Raw genomic sequence first — 16,365 nt, 5'->3', positions numbered from 1 at the left:
CTACCAGGCTCCTCTGTCCATGGGATTCTCCAGGCAAGAAAACTGGAGTGGGTTGCCTTTTCCTTCTCCAGGGGATCTTCCTGAGCCAGGGATTGAACCCTGGTCTCCCGCATTGCAGGCAGATGCTTTAACCTCTGGGCCACCCGGGAAGCCCAGTACAGATTAGGCCTTTGATTTCTAGGTGTGTAAGTACCCTTAACATTAGCACCTGAGCTGTTGAAGACTTGTGTTTTTGTGTGTGATCCTGCCTTCCCTGCCTTCCTGGTCCACCTGCAGGGTAGGATAAGATGTGTGAAGCTGTGTAGGTTTTCTGAAAAAATGAAGTAAATCCTTTTGCAAGAAATTAGTTAAACCTTAGAAAAGTCATCTCAGTTTTGAGCTGAGACGACTCAGGTTCTAGTTTAATCCAGCAAATCTGCCACAGGAGTCCTGAGCTCACTTAATTTCTGAAATTTCCCATCGGCCATTTAAGCACAAAATCAGTAAACCCGGCTTCACATTTCAGTTTGAGCCGCATCCATTGCCTCCTCTGGATGCTTCATTTGGTGAAACCTGCTCGCCTGTCTGCAGAACCACTGCTGTCTGTGCGGGTAGACGTGCATCGAGCTGCTTCTGGGTGCTGCTCGTGCCTCCAGCAAAGGCTTTTCAGAATCACGATTTCAGCACAAACCCAGTTACCGTGCTCTTTCACCACAGGCCATTGAAACGGCTCTAGACTGCCTGAAGAGCGCCAACACCGAGCCCTACTACCGGAGGCAGGCGTGGGAAGTGATCAAGTGCTTCCTGGTGGCGATGATGAGCTTGGAGGACAACAAGCACGCGCTCTACCAGCTCCTGGCCCACCCCAAGTATGCTCTGCGTGGGGAAGGGCGCGGGCCTTGTTTCAGAGCATTAGGGGTGGGGGTGCCTCCCAGATCGCTCAGTGCCGGAAGCGTGTTCCGTCAGTCAGGAAAAGGACACACTGTCTGCCCAGCCCTGCCTCGCTTAGAGAAAATGGAAAGAACTTGGGTGCTGAGGGTTAGTCTCTCTCAGCCCTTGAATGTGCTGCCGTTCTGTGGTGTCCCCCTGGGTCACTGGCCCGTGCTCACGTTAGGGGACAGCACTTTTGGTGTCTCTTGACCCGTTGGCTGAAGACGTGCATTGTGAAACTTGTTACGTTAGATTCCACTTGTTGCTGAAATTAAAGCAGAGAAGTCACTTAGGCCTGTGCAGCTACACATAGGTCCCTTGTGGTAGGATCGTCGGCTCTGGACTCGAGTGTGGTGACGCTGAATTTAATTGTCGCACAGCTTTACAGAAAAGACCATCCCCAACGTGATTATATCACATCGCTACAAAGCACAGGACACCCCAGCCCGGAAGACGTTTGAGCAGGCCCTGACCGGGGCGTTCATGTCCGCAGTCATTAAAGATCTGCGGCCCAGTGCCCTGCCCTTCGTGGCCAGCTTGATCCGCCACTACACGATGGTGGCGGTTGCCCAGCAGTGCGGTGAGTGACCCCAGACGGGCCGGGTTGAGGTCTTCAGGGACATTGTGTTTCACAGAAGCTGGGTTTGGCTGATTGGTTGTGGACTGTTGTTTGCTGGTTGTCCATTCATTCCATTGACACAGAGAGTTGGTGTTTCAGCAGTAGGTGCTGTATTCACTGGAAAATTGTCACCTGGCTTTACGTATAAAGTATTAACACGGTGGGTTTAGCCTTTTGGCCCTTTGTTTTCATTTCGGGGGCCGGGTACTTTTGGACCTCTGCGTGTAGAGCGGTGACTGTGTGCGGTCCTGCCCCTGCTGGCCCCCTGTCCCCGGTGGTGGTTGCCAGGCCCAGCCCCCATCACCGCTTGCCCCGGTCCCCCGGCTCCTCAGTCTGCTCCTGGACCCTCATCTGTGCCTTTTCCCCTGCCTGGCCGCTCCTCCCCTCTGCTCCAGGCCTTCCCCGGCTCTGGGTGCCGAAGGACCTATTCTGTTAGTGTTTCCAATCCGTTGCAGACTGGTGGTTTTGTAAGAGACAGTGAAGATGTCACAGCACCACCCGCTGCTGTTCCTGAACACTCAGCCTCAGTTTTGCAGCTGCTCCCAGACTGGCGCCGGTCGTGGGCATGACCTCTTAAGTAGCACTTTGTGTCCTCGAAACCTCTCACCCTGGGCAATAAGTAGTTTTCTCCCAGCACTGCAGAACGCAGAACTCCCCCCTTTTTAAAGTCTTCCTGTCTGAACAGTCAGCGCCATGCATTTAACATGGAGCTTGTCTCCCAGTGTTCCCGGCAGACCCGCACGCGTCTCAGTCACTGCCTCCTCGGGCCGGTGCCTGCCGGGTGTGAGTTGTTAGTTGCTCCAACCCCTCCTGCGCGGGTTGGGTTTCAGAGCTGGGTGCTCTTGCTCTTTCCTCTGTGTGTGTCAAGAATGTCCGAAGCATAACCCATCGTCACTCGCACGTTGTGCCTCGTGGCCTGGTTAATGAGTTTTTTCAACGAAGAGACCTGATTACGGTTCTCCCTTTAAACAAGTCTGTCTTTGAGCTGTGATTGAGAAAATCTGAAAGTTAACACTGTGTAATGGAGTCAGTTACGTTATACCTGCTTAGTTTGTAAATGGTTGCGGTTTAACAGAAGTTGGTCAGGTACCAGGGTTGGCTTTTATTAAATTCCTAATCTCCAGGGAAACGGGTAGTTTTGCAGTTGGAGGGACAAGTGTGTCTGTGGCGCTAAGCCCGGCTTTCCCGCCTGCCGCCCGCTTCTCCTCCCAGGCCCCTTCCTGCTCCCTTGCTACCAGGTGGGCAGCCAGCCCAGCACCGCCATGTTCCACAGCGAGGAGAACGGCTCCAAAGGGATGGACCCCCTGGTGCTCATTGACGCCATTGCCATCTGCATGGCGTACGAGGAGAAGGAGCTCTGCAAGATTGGGGAGGTGGCCCTCGCCGTCATCTTTGACGTGGCGAGCATCATCCTGGGCTCAAAGGAGCGGGTGAGCAGTGCGGTCTGGGTGGGGCTGCCTGCCCGCGGGCGGCCGCTCTCCGAGTCTCGGGACCTGGGGGCACACGAGCGGTGCGCGTCTCTTGCAGGCGTGCCAGCTACCCCTCTTCTCCTACATCGTGGAGCGCCTGTGCGCGTGCTGCTACGAGCAGGCCTGGTACGCGAAGCTGGGTGGCGTGGTGTCCATCAAGTTCCTCATGGAGCGCCTGCCCCTCACCTGGGTGCTGCAGAACCAGCAGACCTTCCTCAAAGCGCTGCTCTTTGTCATGATGGACCTGACGGGCGAGGTAGGCGGGGAGGGCGGCCCCGGGCCTGACTGCAAGGGAGCAAGACGGTCGTCTGCCTGGGCAGCAGTGAGTGTCAGGCGGTTCTGCAAGTGTGCTCTCCGGGAAGCTTAGATCTCACCACTAATGCTGTTCCGTCACCAAGTCGTGTCTGACTGTTTGTGACCCCCATGGACTGTGGCAGGCCGGGCCTCCGTGTCCTCGACTGTCTCGTGGAGTCTGCCCAGATTCACGTCCATTGAGTTGGTGTTGCTAGCTAACCATCTCATCTTCTGATCCCGCTACAACATTGTAAATGAAGGGACAGATCACAGCCCTCAGATTCTCTGAGACTCTAAATACGGGTCAGTCTGGGTAAACAGTAACTGGCCAAAGGACGTAACACAGCGGTCCTTGAAGGGAAAGTACTTCTCAGTCCTGCCACAGATTAAACAGTGCACGTGCTGCAGAAGTTCCTGAGGGAGCCACATTCTTTATGAACCTTTGTGTGGACGTAGCACAAACGAGTAGAAGGTGGTGGGCATCGCCTGCTTAAATGTGTTTGGTAAACACAAGGATCAAGTCTGGATCCATATTTTCTTCCTGAATGACAAACAAGCGATCTCTAAGCAGCAGAGTTAGCTACCGGGGTACCTTGAGGACGACACGAAGCAGTCTTGACGCCTTAGCTGGTGTGTGAGGGGCGTGGGCCCCCAGCCACAACATTTGGGGCGGGTGTGCAGATGCGGGTGCTGTGGCCAGCAGCGCCCGTCTTTGGTGCTGAGGAGTCCCTGGCCTGCAGGTTTCCAACGGCGCGGTCGCCATGGCCAAGACCACCCTGGAGCAGCTTCTGATGAGGTGCGCGACGCCCCTCAAGGACGAGGAGAGGGTGGAGGAGATCGTGGCGGCCCAGGAGAAGTCCTTCCACCACGTGACCCACGACCTGGTTCGGGAGGTCACGTCCCCGAACTCCACCGTGAGGAAGCAGGCCATGCACTCGCTGCAGGTGCTGGCCCAGGTCACCGGGAAGAGCGTGACCGTGATCATGGAGCCGCACAAGGAGGTGAGGCGCTGGTCACCGGGCGGAACCTCTGCAGGCTTTTTCTTCCTTCAGGTTTGAGTGTTGATGATACGGAATCTGGCGTTTTGTGAGCTAAGTGCTGTTACATGTGCTCGTTCTGACCTCAGGTTTGCAGACGGCAACGTGCTTATGTTAACGTCTGTTTCAGCGACTGTCAAGGGTTGGGGGCTGGTTTTTGGGCCTGATGAGCACAACCTGGTCTCTTCCTTGTTTTGGTTTTCGCTGTTGTAAGAGCGTCTGCTCTGGACCCCGAGGAGTGGAATGCGTCTGAGTGCGTCTCTCCACGACCCAGTGTCAGCGCTTGAAGCAGCTCCTCCTTTTCCTAACTGAGGGCTGTCTGGGAGAACTTGATCTCAGTTACGGTGTTCAGGTTGCTCACTAGCTTAGGATCTTGCGCTGAGGTGTTTGCTTTTTAAGAGGCGGCAATCAGCGGTGCCTCCTCTGTGTCTCCCCCAGGTCCTCCAGGACATGGTCCCCCCGAAGAAGCACCTGCTGCGCCACCAGCCCGCCAATGCCCAGATCGGGCTGATGGAGGGGAACACGTTCTGCACCACGCTGCAGCCCCGGCTCTTCACCATGGACCTCAACGTGGTGGAGCACAAGGTGTTCTACACTGAGGTAGGGCCGGCCTGGGCGGGCAGCCGGTCCGCACGGAGGCGGGGCTGTGGCTGCAGGGAGCCGGCTGTCACCTGGGCCAGGGAGGAGGCAGGCGTGTGGCTGAGATGTCCAGTGAGGTGGGGGTTGCTGAGTCCTTGGAGCGCTATTAGCCTTCACGGGGAGCCTTGCTCTTCAGGACCATGAAGTGCATTTCAGAGCCAAGACTGTACATCCTCCTCTGTCACTCATGTTAGCAGGCTCTCCGTTTATTAAGTTTATCAGACTTGAGTGTGTCATGCCCTGTTGAGACCTCGCTTCACGTGAGCGCCCTTACCTGGCTCCGGTAGTACCACATGAAGTACAGAGCCTGAGCACTCTCTTTCTGAAGGCGCCGGACCTGAACCTTAGGGTTTGTTAGGCACCCGGAGCCCCAGCGCAGGCGAGCTGGAGAGCTTAGGCTGGAGCCACCGCAGTTGTGTTAGAACCTGGCGTCTCATCACGGCACTGCCTTGCTGGGCTCTCGTTTTGTTTGGTGGACTTGACTTGCCCCTTGACCCCAAGATAACAGGCAGTGGAGGATGGCCCCTTCCGCGGGTTTGTCACTGTCGATATTACAGCGTGGCAGGTACTAGACAGTGCTGAATAGGAACGCAACTATAGATGCGGTCAAACCATAGACATCAGCTTAGACTTGATAATGGGCTGTGGATTAGCCCAATTTGAAATGGTTTCAAGATGTGACTTATTCTGGAGGCATTGTCAGACTAAACTGAGCCAGAAGTCATAAGAAGCAAGTTCTTGCTTATGCACACCAAGTCTGAATTTCCAGCTATGAAAGAACTTGCCTCTTGATTCTTTAAAGTCCCTTGTTTTTACTTGGACATGAGGTCATTGATCATGTGTTCTAGCTTTTATTTATTTATTTTTTTATACCTTGGTTATAGCCCTTATGTAAGTTGTCCAGGATGTCAGTAGAAGGAGAAAGTAGTTAATAGAACACCATATATAGTATTTTAGGCAGTACATATATAAATGTGTACTGGTTTGGTGAAATGTCTGGAAGACTAGCTGCTGGAGTATCTGCATTATACTCCATGTATATATATATATATATATATACTTGCAATAAAATACTTCCTTCTTATGCTTCTGTGTGCTTGAAAAGAAAGAAAAAGTATTACTGCTCAAACACTTGAAATACAGCATGTTTATTTCTTGGGCCTTGGCCAACGGCATTGGGAAACAGCTCTGAACAAGGCATTGTCCCCCCATTGTGGAATTTGCATTTAGATAGAGTGACCCTCTGTGTAAAGAAAAAGCATGATGATATCAGAGCCGATCAGAGTGCCAAAAAATTTATTTCACAGATGTTGACTGAGTTTTGCTTTAGAATAAGGAAGCCCAGTGACATTTGGATACTTAAGTGCCTCAGGATTTGGGTTTGGTTTGTTAATTGTGTCACGTGTGGCTGATGGTCGTGTCCTGTTACTTGCAAGGTCTTCACAGTGAGAGCAGGCCGAATTACATCATTCTGTCTCTTGCAGCTCTTGAACTTGTGCGAGGCTGAAGATTCGGCTTTAACAAAGCTGCCCTGTTATAAAAGCCTTCCATCGCTTGTCCCTTTACGGATTGCAGCCTTAAGTAAGTTCACGTAAATCTGAAACAAGTTACCGGGCACAGAAGTGGAGGGGGACCGATGGCCCTTTTTTTGTTGTCTGATTTTTCTGACTCTCTATGGTCTCTAAGGGGGAATAAAAAAAAATTGTTGGTGTATTTATCAGGCTGCATAATGAGATGTCATTGGACTGTATAGATTGCTAGGATTTAAATAATTATTCTACTCTCTAGTAAACTGCATTTTATGTGTTGTAAACTCTTTGTAGCCCTCTTATGGGAACTGAACATGTCTCTAAGGTGTATCTCTAATTTCCTGGTTTAAGAGTGATGTCACACCATTCACATCTTGCCATTTTCATCTGAATCAAAGTATTTAGATCTTTTTAGACTTTTTAGTGATTTAGGAGCGTTTGAGACTCCTGCTGTCTCCAGGCTTTCATTAAGAATGTCAGTCATCATTGTTTAGCACAGGAATTGTACATAATTTAGGAAAATACACTACTTGCCTTCGTACTTAGAAACAGTCATTTCCTCCTTTTTGATAAATACCCAGTGGTTAACTTTGTCTCTTGTTGACTTTTACACACTTAATGACTTAATGAAATATTGCCAGAATCCTCCTTGAATTAGAGGTAGAGGAGCTGAGAGGCAGAACTTGAGGATGGAGCTCAAGACATGGCAGGCCAGCATGAGGGAGGATGCAGGGGGTCTTCTCACCCCTCCTGTTGGGGCTCCTGTCCTTGGGGTACCCCTCACGCGTTTCACACGAGCTAGAACATTACTGCTTAAGTAAGCTGTAACATACAGGCTCAAGTTACGTCCTCTGTCCTGAGAATGTCTGCCTTTCAAGGCCTTTGACCCCCCTGCAGATTGGGGCGCAGATAGTGGGGGGACACTGAGCTGAGTGTCCCCTTCTTCGCCAGAGCCCGCGGCCCCGCCCTCAGTGTCAGTGCCGTGCACGTGCCCACTGGTCTGCCGTGCCCGCGCCTGGACGGCATGTTGGGGGCAGGGTGTCGTTGGGGACCCCTTCACCCCTGTTTTCACCCCTCCATTTATCTGGACAGTAAGACTGATCGTGGGCTTTCTGGCAGGCTGTTACCTTGTTAGATAATAGTCACTCATGGATAACAGTGACCCTGTGAGTAGAAGGCCACGCGTTCTTTTGTCTTGCAGGAAGCCGGGTTATTAGGAAAGAAGTTTAGGGACCCGTGTGTCTGTTGGTTGATAAAGCCTTTAGACGAGGCTGTTGCTGTACGTTTTTCAGGTAAATGATGAAAATCGTGTTGATTTCTCTCCCTAAAGATGCGCTTGCGGCCTGCAATTATCTTCCTCAGTCCAGAGAGAAGATCATTGCTGCGCTCTTCAAAGCCCTGAATTCAACCAACAGCGAGCTCCAGGAGGCCGGAGAAGCCTGCATGAGGAAGGTGAGTGGGGCTGGGCGGGTGGGAGTTCCACACTGAGCTCGTCCTGTTGACTTTGTCTGTATCTCAGGAGTCTGCCTGTGGTTCATCCCACCCCGGAGTGTAATAGCATCTCTACCTATTTCATAGCCATCCTGAACTCTTGAAAAATTAAACAGGAATGCCCAGTCCTCCTCATTTCATCATAAACTTGTGGGAAAGCAGAAACTTGCAGATAGACTTGACTGAGTTCTGGTTAGTATGAGTCGTACTCTGGTATCTTTCCCCCCTAACCTCTCTCTGTTAATAGTTTTTAGAAGGCGCTACCATAGAAGTAGACCAGATCCACACTCACATGCGCCCGCTTTTGATGATGCTGGGCGACTATCGGAGCCTGACGCTCAACGTCGTCAATCGTCTGACCTCGGTGACCAGGCTCTTCCCAAACTCCTTCAATGATAAATTTTGTGATCAGATGATGGTAAGCCAGACGTGTATGATGAACCTGAAAGGTTAAACTTTTTAAAAAAGTGAATTACACACTTAAATGACTTACAGCTCCGAAGGTGTGGAGGGGGTACTGTGAACAGCCTCCCTCCCATCCCCGCCCTCCAGCCTCCCAGCTCCTCTTCCGGGAGATAGCCAGCAGGAACAGTCTCCCCTGTGTCCTTCTAAAGGTGGTTCCCGTTTGTCATGGGACATACGTCTTTTTGATTCCTTCCCACAAAGGGATGTGGGATCCATCCATCCTTCCTTCTTTTTATATTTACCGTCCCATCATTCATATGGGTGTGTGAAGTGCCTCTTCATCCTTGTCTTATGGCCACATAGTGTTCCGTGGCGGGGACGTGCCAGACGCTACCGCTTCTTTCCCTGCTGGTGACCATCTTGATTGTTCCCAGTCTTTGGCCTTTGTCAACAGTGATGCAGTGAAGAACTTGTAAGGGCTTTAGAAATCCTTTTGAGTTTTTACAGTTAGCAAGGAAATAGCTATGCAAATAAAAGATCTGTTTGAAAAGTGTTTAAACCCGAGGAGTAGACAGATGAAGGAGTTTCAGCTATTAACTTCATTTTGCATTCTGTAAATAAACATTTATAAATAATTTGTTAACTTTACGATTTTGCAGTACGTTACTGCAAACGTGCATGTTTTTATGCAGCTTCTAAGCTTCACTTGCTGGTTTCTTCATGTCTGTAGATACCAAAGAAATGAACCATGGCCCAAATACCTAACTGGGAATTGACTGGTCCTAAAATTTTTAAGTGATGCCCTAATAGTAGAGTGTAATGTAAGTGCATTCTCCAAATTGCAAGGCCCCTTCCCTTTAAGCTTCCATATATGATACAGATACGTACCTACCGGTCTACACGCATACGACCTGGAACGCTCTTCCCTATGCTTCCGGCCTGGCCGCCTCTGTGGGGCCCTCCTGTAGCTGGTTCCTGCTCCTGTCACGTGGCGGATGCCTGAGTTTTACCTCGTTTCCCCTGCTGTAAACTGGAGCTCCACAGGCTAGGGGTGCCGTCTGCTTGGTCATGTCTCTGCCCTGATGCCTAGCCTGGCTGCTGGCTCCAGGCAGACTCGGGGGACCGCCACGGCACAGAGTAACAGGAATACAGGTCCTCTTGTTGGAATGACCAGTTGTAGGACATCTCCTGCTGTATCAGGGTAAATTCAGCCTTCCTGTTTATAGAACATAAGAAAACATGTTACTCTCATCACTCATTTGGCTGCACTATTTCAGTAATTAGAAACATTGCCATTCTCATGTTGAGTAGGTTGGGAAATGATCATATATAGGTTTTCACCTATTTTGGAATTGAGATGCTCCCATTGTCAAGAAAAAAATGTCTAAGGATGTATTTTTTTTTCAACAGCAACATCTGCGAAAGTGGATGGAAGTGGTGGTCCTCACCCACAAAGGGGGCCAGAGGAGTGACGGAAATGTGAGTGACTCGTTTGTTTCCGGGGGCAGCCCCGCCGCCGGGCACTGCCGTTAGTGATGCGAACGTCGGAGCCATGCTCTTAATTAAATCCCGGTCAGAGGTTTAGTTGTGTGTGACTCTAGTCCATGTAACCTGTTACACATATTTTGTTAGCGTTACATTTTCGCTTTTATTTCTCTTAATCATTGAACGTTCCTTTTTGTGTTTCTTTAAAAAAATCTCCCTTTTGTTCACTTTAACACGATGTTTTTGTTGATGAGAATCCTGGGAAGCTTGACATGTTAGTATTTCACTTTTACTAGCTTTTCTTTAAAGTGAATAAAGCGTGCTTTCTGGACGGTTCTTGGCAGCTGTCGTTTGCACGGGGGTGCAGTGCTCAGCTGCTGTTCCCACTGCTTTCCGCCCTCATTGCCTCATAAGCTGAGCAGAGGTCTTAGGCCTTCACCACGCCCCGAGGACAACGTGATGAAGCATCACGTGAGTCCTGGCACGCGTGTTCTCGAGGTCTGAATCCCCCACCCCCGTTGTTTGCCCAAAGGCCAGATGGCCCGTACATCAAAACATAATTTTTTACAATTTCGAGGGAAAACCACTCTAGTTAAATCTGTAGGCTACAGTCCATGGGGTCTCGAAGAGTCAGACATGACTGAGCGACTTCACTTTCACTTTAAATCTTTTAAAGGCTCCGACGTGGGTCGCTAAATGAATGCTTCTTGCTGATTTGACTCTAATCTTATTCACAGATGTTAATACTCTTTTAAAATATCTTTTAAGTTGATGTCTGTCCTCTCGGTGGGCTGTGTTTCCACAAGCTCCTGTTCCGCCCCGTGGAACTGCAGCAGTACCCCGATGAGGGGTTCCCGAGCTCTGCAGAGGCATCATTAACGTGGTGTTCCATGCTCCTGTGCCTATTTGTTGGATGCTCTGTTTCATCCCAGCTTGCATTTTCTTTATTTTGGCTTTATTATGCTTTGTGTTAACCATTCTGTGTCAAGATGTTCTTTTTCTGTGAGTCTTGTTTCCTGCTGCTTCTAAACAGCCAACAAGCAAAACTGAACCAGGATTTTAAACTTTCTTTAGAAGTGTCAAACCATCCATAACCTCTTTGAAGGTTTGTTATTTATGTATATAGGTGAAAAAAACCCAGAAAATCCTCATGGGGGAATCGCGGAGTGTGTTTGAAAAAGCTGAGCTCTTGGGAGTAGGCACGAGTGCCTCTATACAGATGAGAGCTGTGTTTTTGCTCTAAATTTTATATTTGCTTTTACAGTTAGCTGTTAATTCTCTGAAACTTACAGCCAATTTTACAATAAACATTTAAGCCCTAGCAGGTAGATGAACGACTTACATTAGATCAAAAAGATCCCACAAAGTTTCAGTGAAGCTTACATGCTATGGGGGCCAGTTGCACAAGGGCTGGGGCCATGGATACTGGGAGTTGGCTAAGCTCCTGCTAAAGCCTGTTGCTCAGCAGTGAGCACGTCCCCGAGAGCATCTCACTGCTGAGGGGGTCCAAGGCAGAGCGGCTGTGGTTTCTGGTGTGAGCCCAGAGCGAAGCTTCCTTTCTGCTCTTGAACCCTGATGGTTTTCAGTGGGTGCTCCACAGATTGAGGAGCAGTTTATTTGGTTGGATTTCCAAATAACATTGCCCAGCTGAGAAACTGTAACTGACGATGTGCTGAAAGTTGAATAAAAATAGTCATTCCCCATGACATCTTCACCCCTGATGATCCGAGCTTTGCATTATCACCACATTAGGGAGGTTTGCCTGTTTGGCGTTGAACTTACGGGGGAGAACTCGTGACCACCTGTTACACACACATACCCAGGCACACAGCTTCACTTCACAAGGTAACCCAGATGTCCATCCAGTGGGTGGTGTCATGGCCTGTGGGTTCTTCTGAGTGTGCAGGCCTGAAACATGCCTGATTGATAGGGATTAAGCCCCAGCTTCAGCGGGGCAAGTTTTTTTTTAAATGTCTTAGCCCTCACGTAAAATCTTGAATGACTGATTCTAAACAAAACAGTTTTTTAAAATGTATTTGCATACAGCAAAGTCTTACAGTTTCTCCCCCGGACAAGAATTCCAAAACTCTTTGTTTGTTAAATTTAGGGAAGAGCGCACTCCCCGTGACACCATCGGAAGAGCTGTTTTGACATCTGAAGGGTGGACGGTGTATGTTTTGCTGTTGCGCATCTGTTAACTGTCGTGTGCTTTCTTGACAATTGTCTTCACTGTCTTGTTTTCCCCAACAACCCTGACTGTTTTGAGTGTGCGGGAAGTTCTGTGTAAATAACATGAATAGAAAAAAGATGATTTTCCTCCCCATCCTCAGGAGAGCATTTCAGAGTGCGGGAGATGCTCCTTGTCTCCATTCTGTCAGTTTGAGGTGAGAACAACCTATTAACAGTCAGTTTGTGACTTGCACTGTGAAGAACAGTTTATATTTCCTTTTCTGTTCTGTTGTGTTTACCTTTGCGTTGCCTTTTTTCATGCTGTAATTTTTGTTTTGGTTCAGCCTGCCGTGGAAGGGGTAGAGGTGAGAACCAGTGGAGGTGCAGGAGGGGTTGTCGTCGTCCTTGGTTTTGCCGTGACTCGTGGTTCTGTGGTGGACGGAGTGTGTCGTGCCTGAGTGCAGTGAGCGTACTTGTCTGTCTGTGGCGGGCCTGTATCGGTCCCACCGTTGCCGTGAACTGTCCGGGGGCCACGCATGTTTCCCGTTAGGACCTTTTTAAGCCGGTTTCTAAGTTCTTTTGTTTCCTACACGCTAGAATCGCCACATCTCAATTTTTCTGATTCCCTCGGGTTTTTGCTCTCATACCGTTTGTATGAACTCACACATCTAACAGCCTCTTGAGAGGAGACACCGCAAAGAATGCAGGAGGCCTGCCAGAAATCGGGAGGCGTTCTCGTCCTTCTTGCACACGTCTGACTGAGCAGCTGCCTCCATGGCCCTGCCCGCGCCCATCCCCCGTGTGTGTCTGCCGCGCACAGCGCCCTCGGGTGGGCCCAGCGCTATGGCCTGGGACCGGGGCGCAGCTCCGCGCTGGCCTCTTCTGTAAAGTGGGGGTGGTAACGCCTGTCGTTCCTGCCGCCCCTCCCGGTGGTGACGCGAAGACCAGCAGTGGTTCTGTGACAGGGCTTTGAAAACCTACACCTTGGAGACAAAAGTGCCATTTTTAGAAGGTTATTCGAACTTGACAATCGAACTAACTTATTCTGCCCCCAAACTCAGAAACACTGGAGACAGGCACTCCAGGGGAGGCCGGGGGTGACAGTGAGCTGATGCTTCTCATTTCTGACCCCTCTCACGTTTGGCCTCTCGGCTTGAAGAGGCGTTCTGAGCGCTCTCTCCACTGCCGCGGGGACCCGGTGCCCCTGACTGGCGCTTACCATCCCCATTTTACCGCAGTGGGGCCTGGGTGCCTGGCGTCCCCCACCCACAAGGGACATCAGGGCATCTTCCGCCCCCGTGGCCCGAATGGCGGACCCAAAACTGTGGGAACAGACGCCGAGAACGCAAAGTCGGGTGACGGGGCTTGGTCGCCGAGCAGCCCACTTTGCACGTGATTCCGGGGAGCAGTCTGTCAGCTTTGTTTTCAGGCCTGCTTGGCAAATTCTTAGTCCCACAGCCGGTCATTTATTTCCGCTGATAGTTAATTTCCGGGGTAAAGACTTCCCGTATGTTTTGAGGACTTTGTGGCTGAGTTTTAAGGGCAGAAGAAGTCTGTGCCCTCAGAACTTGCTGCACTGGGGAGACCCCATGCGGTCACGGCACGTGGGGGCCTCTAATGTTCAGGCCACGGGCACGAGCTCCTGCCCCCGAGGGGGGTCACCTCGGCGGCCCGAGAGGTCACTCCCAGCACTGGTCAGCGTGCATGCAAGCGGACGTGGCACCATCACCAGGTGTGCGGTCCCCTCCCTCCGCTGGCAGAGCCCAGGGCAGGTCGTTTCCTCCGGCCACAGCTGGAAGCTGAGGTTGGCAAGTTGTGGCTTTCTACGTGTTAACTCTGCTTCTGTTGGCGAGCCTTGCGAACGTAGTAGAGCCTAGCAGGGTCTGTATGAGGTTGATGCCTTTGGCTGGTGCGATTAATTGGCCTGTTTTCTAATTTCTGACTTTCTCCATTAGGAGATGAAAATCTGCTCTGCCATCATAAACCTTTTTCATCTGATCCCAGCTGCGCCCCAGACTCTGGTCAAGCCTTTGCTAGAGGTCGTGATGAAAACCGAACGGGCCATGTTGATCGAGGTAAAGGCCAGGCTCAGGCTCATTCGGTTCTTCCTGCGTCTTTGACGGGGAATGTTTTGTGTCATGCTTCAGCTGGGTTCATCTAGCAGAGGAAGGTGTGGGGTGTTCATGTTGGCTTGCGGCGCGTGCAGTCCACTCATGAGGGGAGAAGGCGCACATGGAACTGTGGGCAGTCGCTGGACCGGAGAGACCTCAGAGCCCCAGACAGTGCAGGTTTCACCGCGTGTCTTCCAGGCTGGCAGTCCCTTCAGAGAACCTCTGATCAAGTTCCTGACGCGCCACCCCTCGCAGACAGTGGAGCTGTTCATGATGGAGGCGACGCTGAATGACCCCCAGTGGAGCCGGATGTTCATGGTGGGAGCCGGGCTGGGACTGGGGTGCTGCTCTACAGTCTGAAATTTGTAGTTGACTGTTGAGGTTTTATTTTTCTCTGATATAACTTGAGCATTAGAAACATCGTGTCCTGCTGAGAAAAGCTCAGGTCCAGGAATCCTCCTTTGGAGGACTTTGATCGTAATGGATAAATGAGCTGCTCTAATTATGAAAACCAAGTGTCTAAAAAGTACTTTCTAAAGAGAGTGCTTTTGTAGTCTTTTTTTCTTTTTTTATTCTATCTCAGATTTAGGAAGAACCTTAGAGTTCATATCATCTAAAATATAAAATAGTTTGTGGGCTTTGATTAGCTTAAAACAGCTATTTGTTTTGTTTGCAGAGTTTCTTAAAACACAAAGATGCCAAACCTCTTCGAGACGTGCTGGCGGCCAACCCCAACCGGTTCATCACGCTGCTGCTGCCCGGTGGCACCCAGACCGCAGTGCGCCCCGGCTCGCCGAGCACCAGCACGCTGCGGCTGGACCTGCAGTTCCAGGCCGTCAAGGTAGCGCGGCTCCCCACCACGGCCAGTGCCCCGAACGTGCCGTCGGGATGCAGGGAGAGCCCCGCCGGCGTCCTCACCGTCTCCTCTTTGGCAGATCATCAGTATCATCGTTAAAAACGAGGATTCCTGGCTGGCCAGTCAGCACTCCCTGGTGAGCCAGCTGAGGCGTGTGTGGGTCAGTGAAACCTTCCAAGAAAGACACCGGAAGGAGAACATGGCGGCCACTAACTGGAAGGAACCCAAGCTGCTGGCCTACTGTCTGCTCAATTACTGCAAGTGGGTGCATCTGGGCTCCGGTGCCTGTGGGCTCTTCTGAGGCGTGGGTCACGGGGTCCCTGTGTGTAGGCATGGCCTGTAGAGCATGGGCTGTGGCTCTGAGCAGCTGGAGGGCAGGTCGGATGTCCCGGCAGTTACGGCCCTCTCATTTGAACACGCAGGAAGAATTACGGAGATATTGAGCTGCTGTTCCAGCTGCTCCGGGCCTTCACTGGTCGCTTCCTCTGCAACATGACCTTCCTAAAGGAGTACATGGAGGAGGAGATTCCCCAAAACTACAACATCGCCCAGAAACGGGCCCTGTTTTTTCGCTTTGTGGACTTCAATGACCCCAACTTCGGAGATGAGCTGAAAGCCAAGGTAGGTCCCTCTGTTGCTGCAGGAGAGTCCACGATGCTTGAGCTCGTTTTCCCGGGAGCCAGGGCACTCTGTCCATGGTCTGCTGTCTTTCCTGGCGTTGGAAGAGCAGTCTGGGCTGTTTAGGAAGGAAGTTTCATTGTTGAGAAACGTGAGGCAGGTCCAGCTGTGAACCAATGCTGACGAGTGGTGTGTTAGTTCCTTTGCTTTTATAAAACAACTTGTTTGAGGTGAGAAGAGTGAACGAGTCTGCTCTTTTCCTCAAGTTGTTACCCTGCCTTTGCAGTTGCCACTGGAAGGAAAGACAAAATTGCTAGCTGCACCCCTGACTGAGTTCTGCCCGGATGCTGCAGCATGACCGAGCTGGTTCTGCCTAGTGAGAGAGAGAGAGCCTGGCTTTGTTTTTCTTCTCCTTCATTTTAAAATTTTTTTGTAGGTTCTGCAGCATATCTTGAATCCTGCTTTCTTATACAGCTTTGAGAAGGGGGAAGGAGAGCAGCTCCTAGGACCTCCCAATCCAGAAGGCGATAACCCCGAGAGCATCACCAGTGTGTTCATTACCAAGGTGACGTCACGAAGCATGCATAGCATGGGAGATGTGTGTGTGTGTGATGGGTTCAATGCAATAAAGTGATGTCGCGAACCACACAGAGCGTGGGAGATGTGTGTGTGTGTGTGTGTGTGTGTGTGTGAGATGGGTTCATCGCAATAAAGTGACGTCACGAACCACACAG

At 50.8% G+C, this 16,365-nt stretch overlaps 1 protein-coding gene across 9 annotated transcripts in view; it reads left to right on the top strand.

Annotated features, from left to right (window-relative positions):
- Positions 1-16,365, top strand: part of TRRAP (transformation/transcription domain associated protein) — a 90,640-nt gene that overhangs the window by 29,998 nt on the left and 44,277 nt on the right. For 8 of the 9 annotated variants that reach the window (XM_061402159.1, XM_061402162.1, XM_061402160.1 and 5 more), the window contains exons 22-37: positions 697-848; positions 1,290-1,489; positions 2,741-2,958; positions 3,056-3,253; positions 4,032-4,292; positions 4,767-4,928; positions 6,452-6,548; positions 7,827-7,948; positions 8,235-8,405; positions 9,803-9,871; positions 14,002-14,121; positions 14,356-14,475; positions 14,834-14,998; positions 15,093-15,274; positions 15,436-15,634; positions 16,068-16,196. In XM_061402159.1, the coding sequence (XP_061258143.1) occupies positions 697-848; positions 1,290-1,489; positions 2,741-2,958; positions 3,056-3,253; positions 4,032-4,292; positions 4,767-4,928; positions 6,452-6,548; positions 7,827-7,948; positions 8,235-8,405; positions 9,803-9,871; positions 14,002-14,121; positions 14,356-14,475; positions 14,834-14,998; positions 15,093-15,274; positions 15,436-15,634; positions 16,068-16,196 (2,565 nt within the window). Of the gene's footprint in view, positions 1-696; positions 849-1,289; positions 1,490-2,740; positions 2,959-3,055; positions 3,254-4,031; positions 4,293-4,766; positions 4,929-6,451; positions 6,549-7,826; positions 7,949-8,234; positions 8,406-9,802; positions 9,872-12,207; positions 12,262-12,390; positions 12,412-14,001; positions 14,122-14,355; positions 14,476-14,833; positions 14,999-15,092; positions 15,275-15,435; positions 15,635-16,067; positions 16,197-16,365 lie in introns of all 9 variants that reach the window. The other variant, XM_061402164.1, reaches the window with a different exon arrangement.

This window comes from Bos javanicus, chromosome 25 (genome assembly GCF_032452875.1).
Source record: "Bos javanicus breed banteng chromosome 25, ARS-OSU_banteng_1.0, whole genome shotgun sequence".
NCBI lineage: Eukaryota > Metazoa > Chordata > Mammalia > Artiodactyla > Bovidae > Bos > Bos javanicus.
Note: the sequence above shows the minus strand (reverse complement) of the source record. Positions and strands in the feature narration are given on the sequence as shown.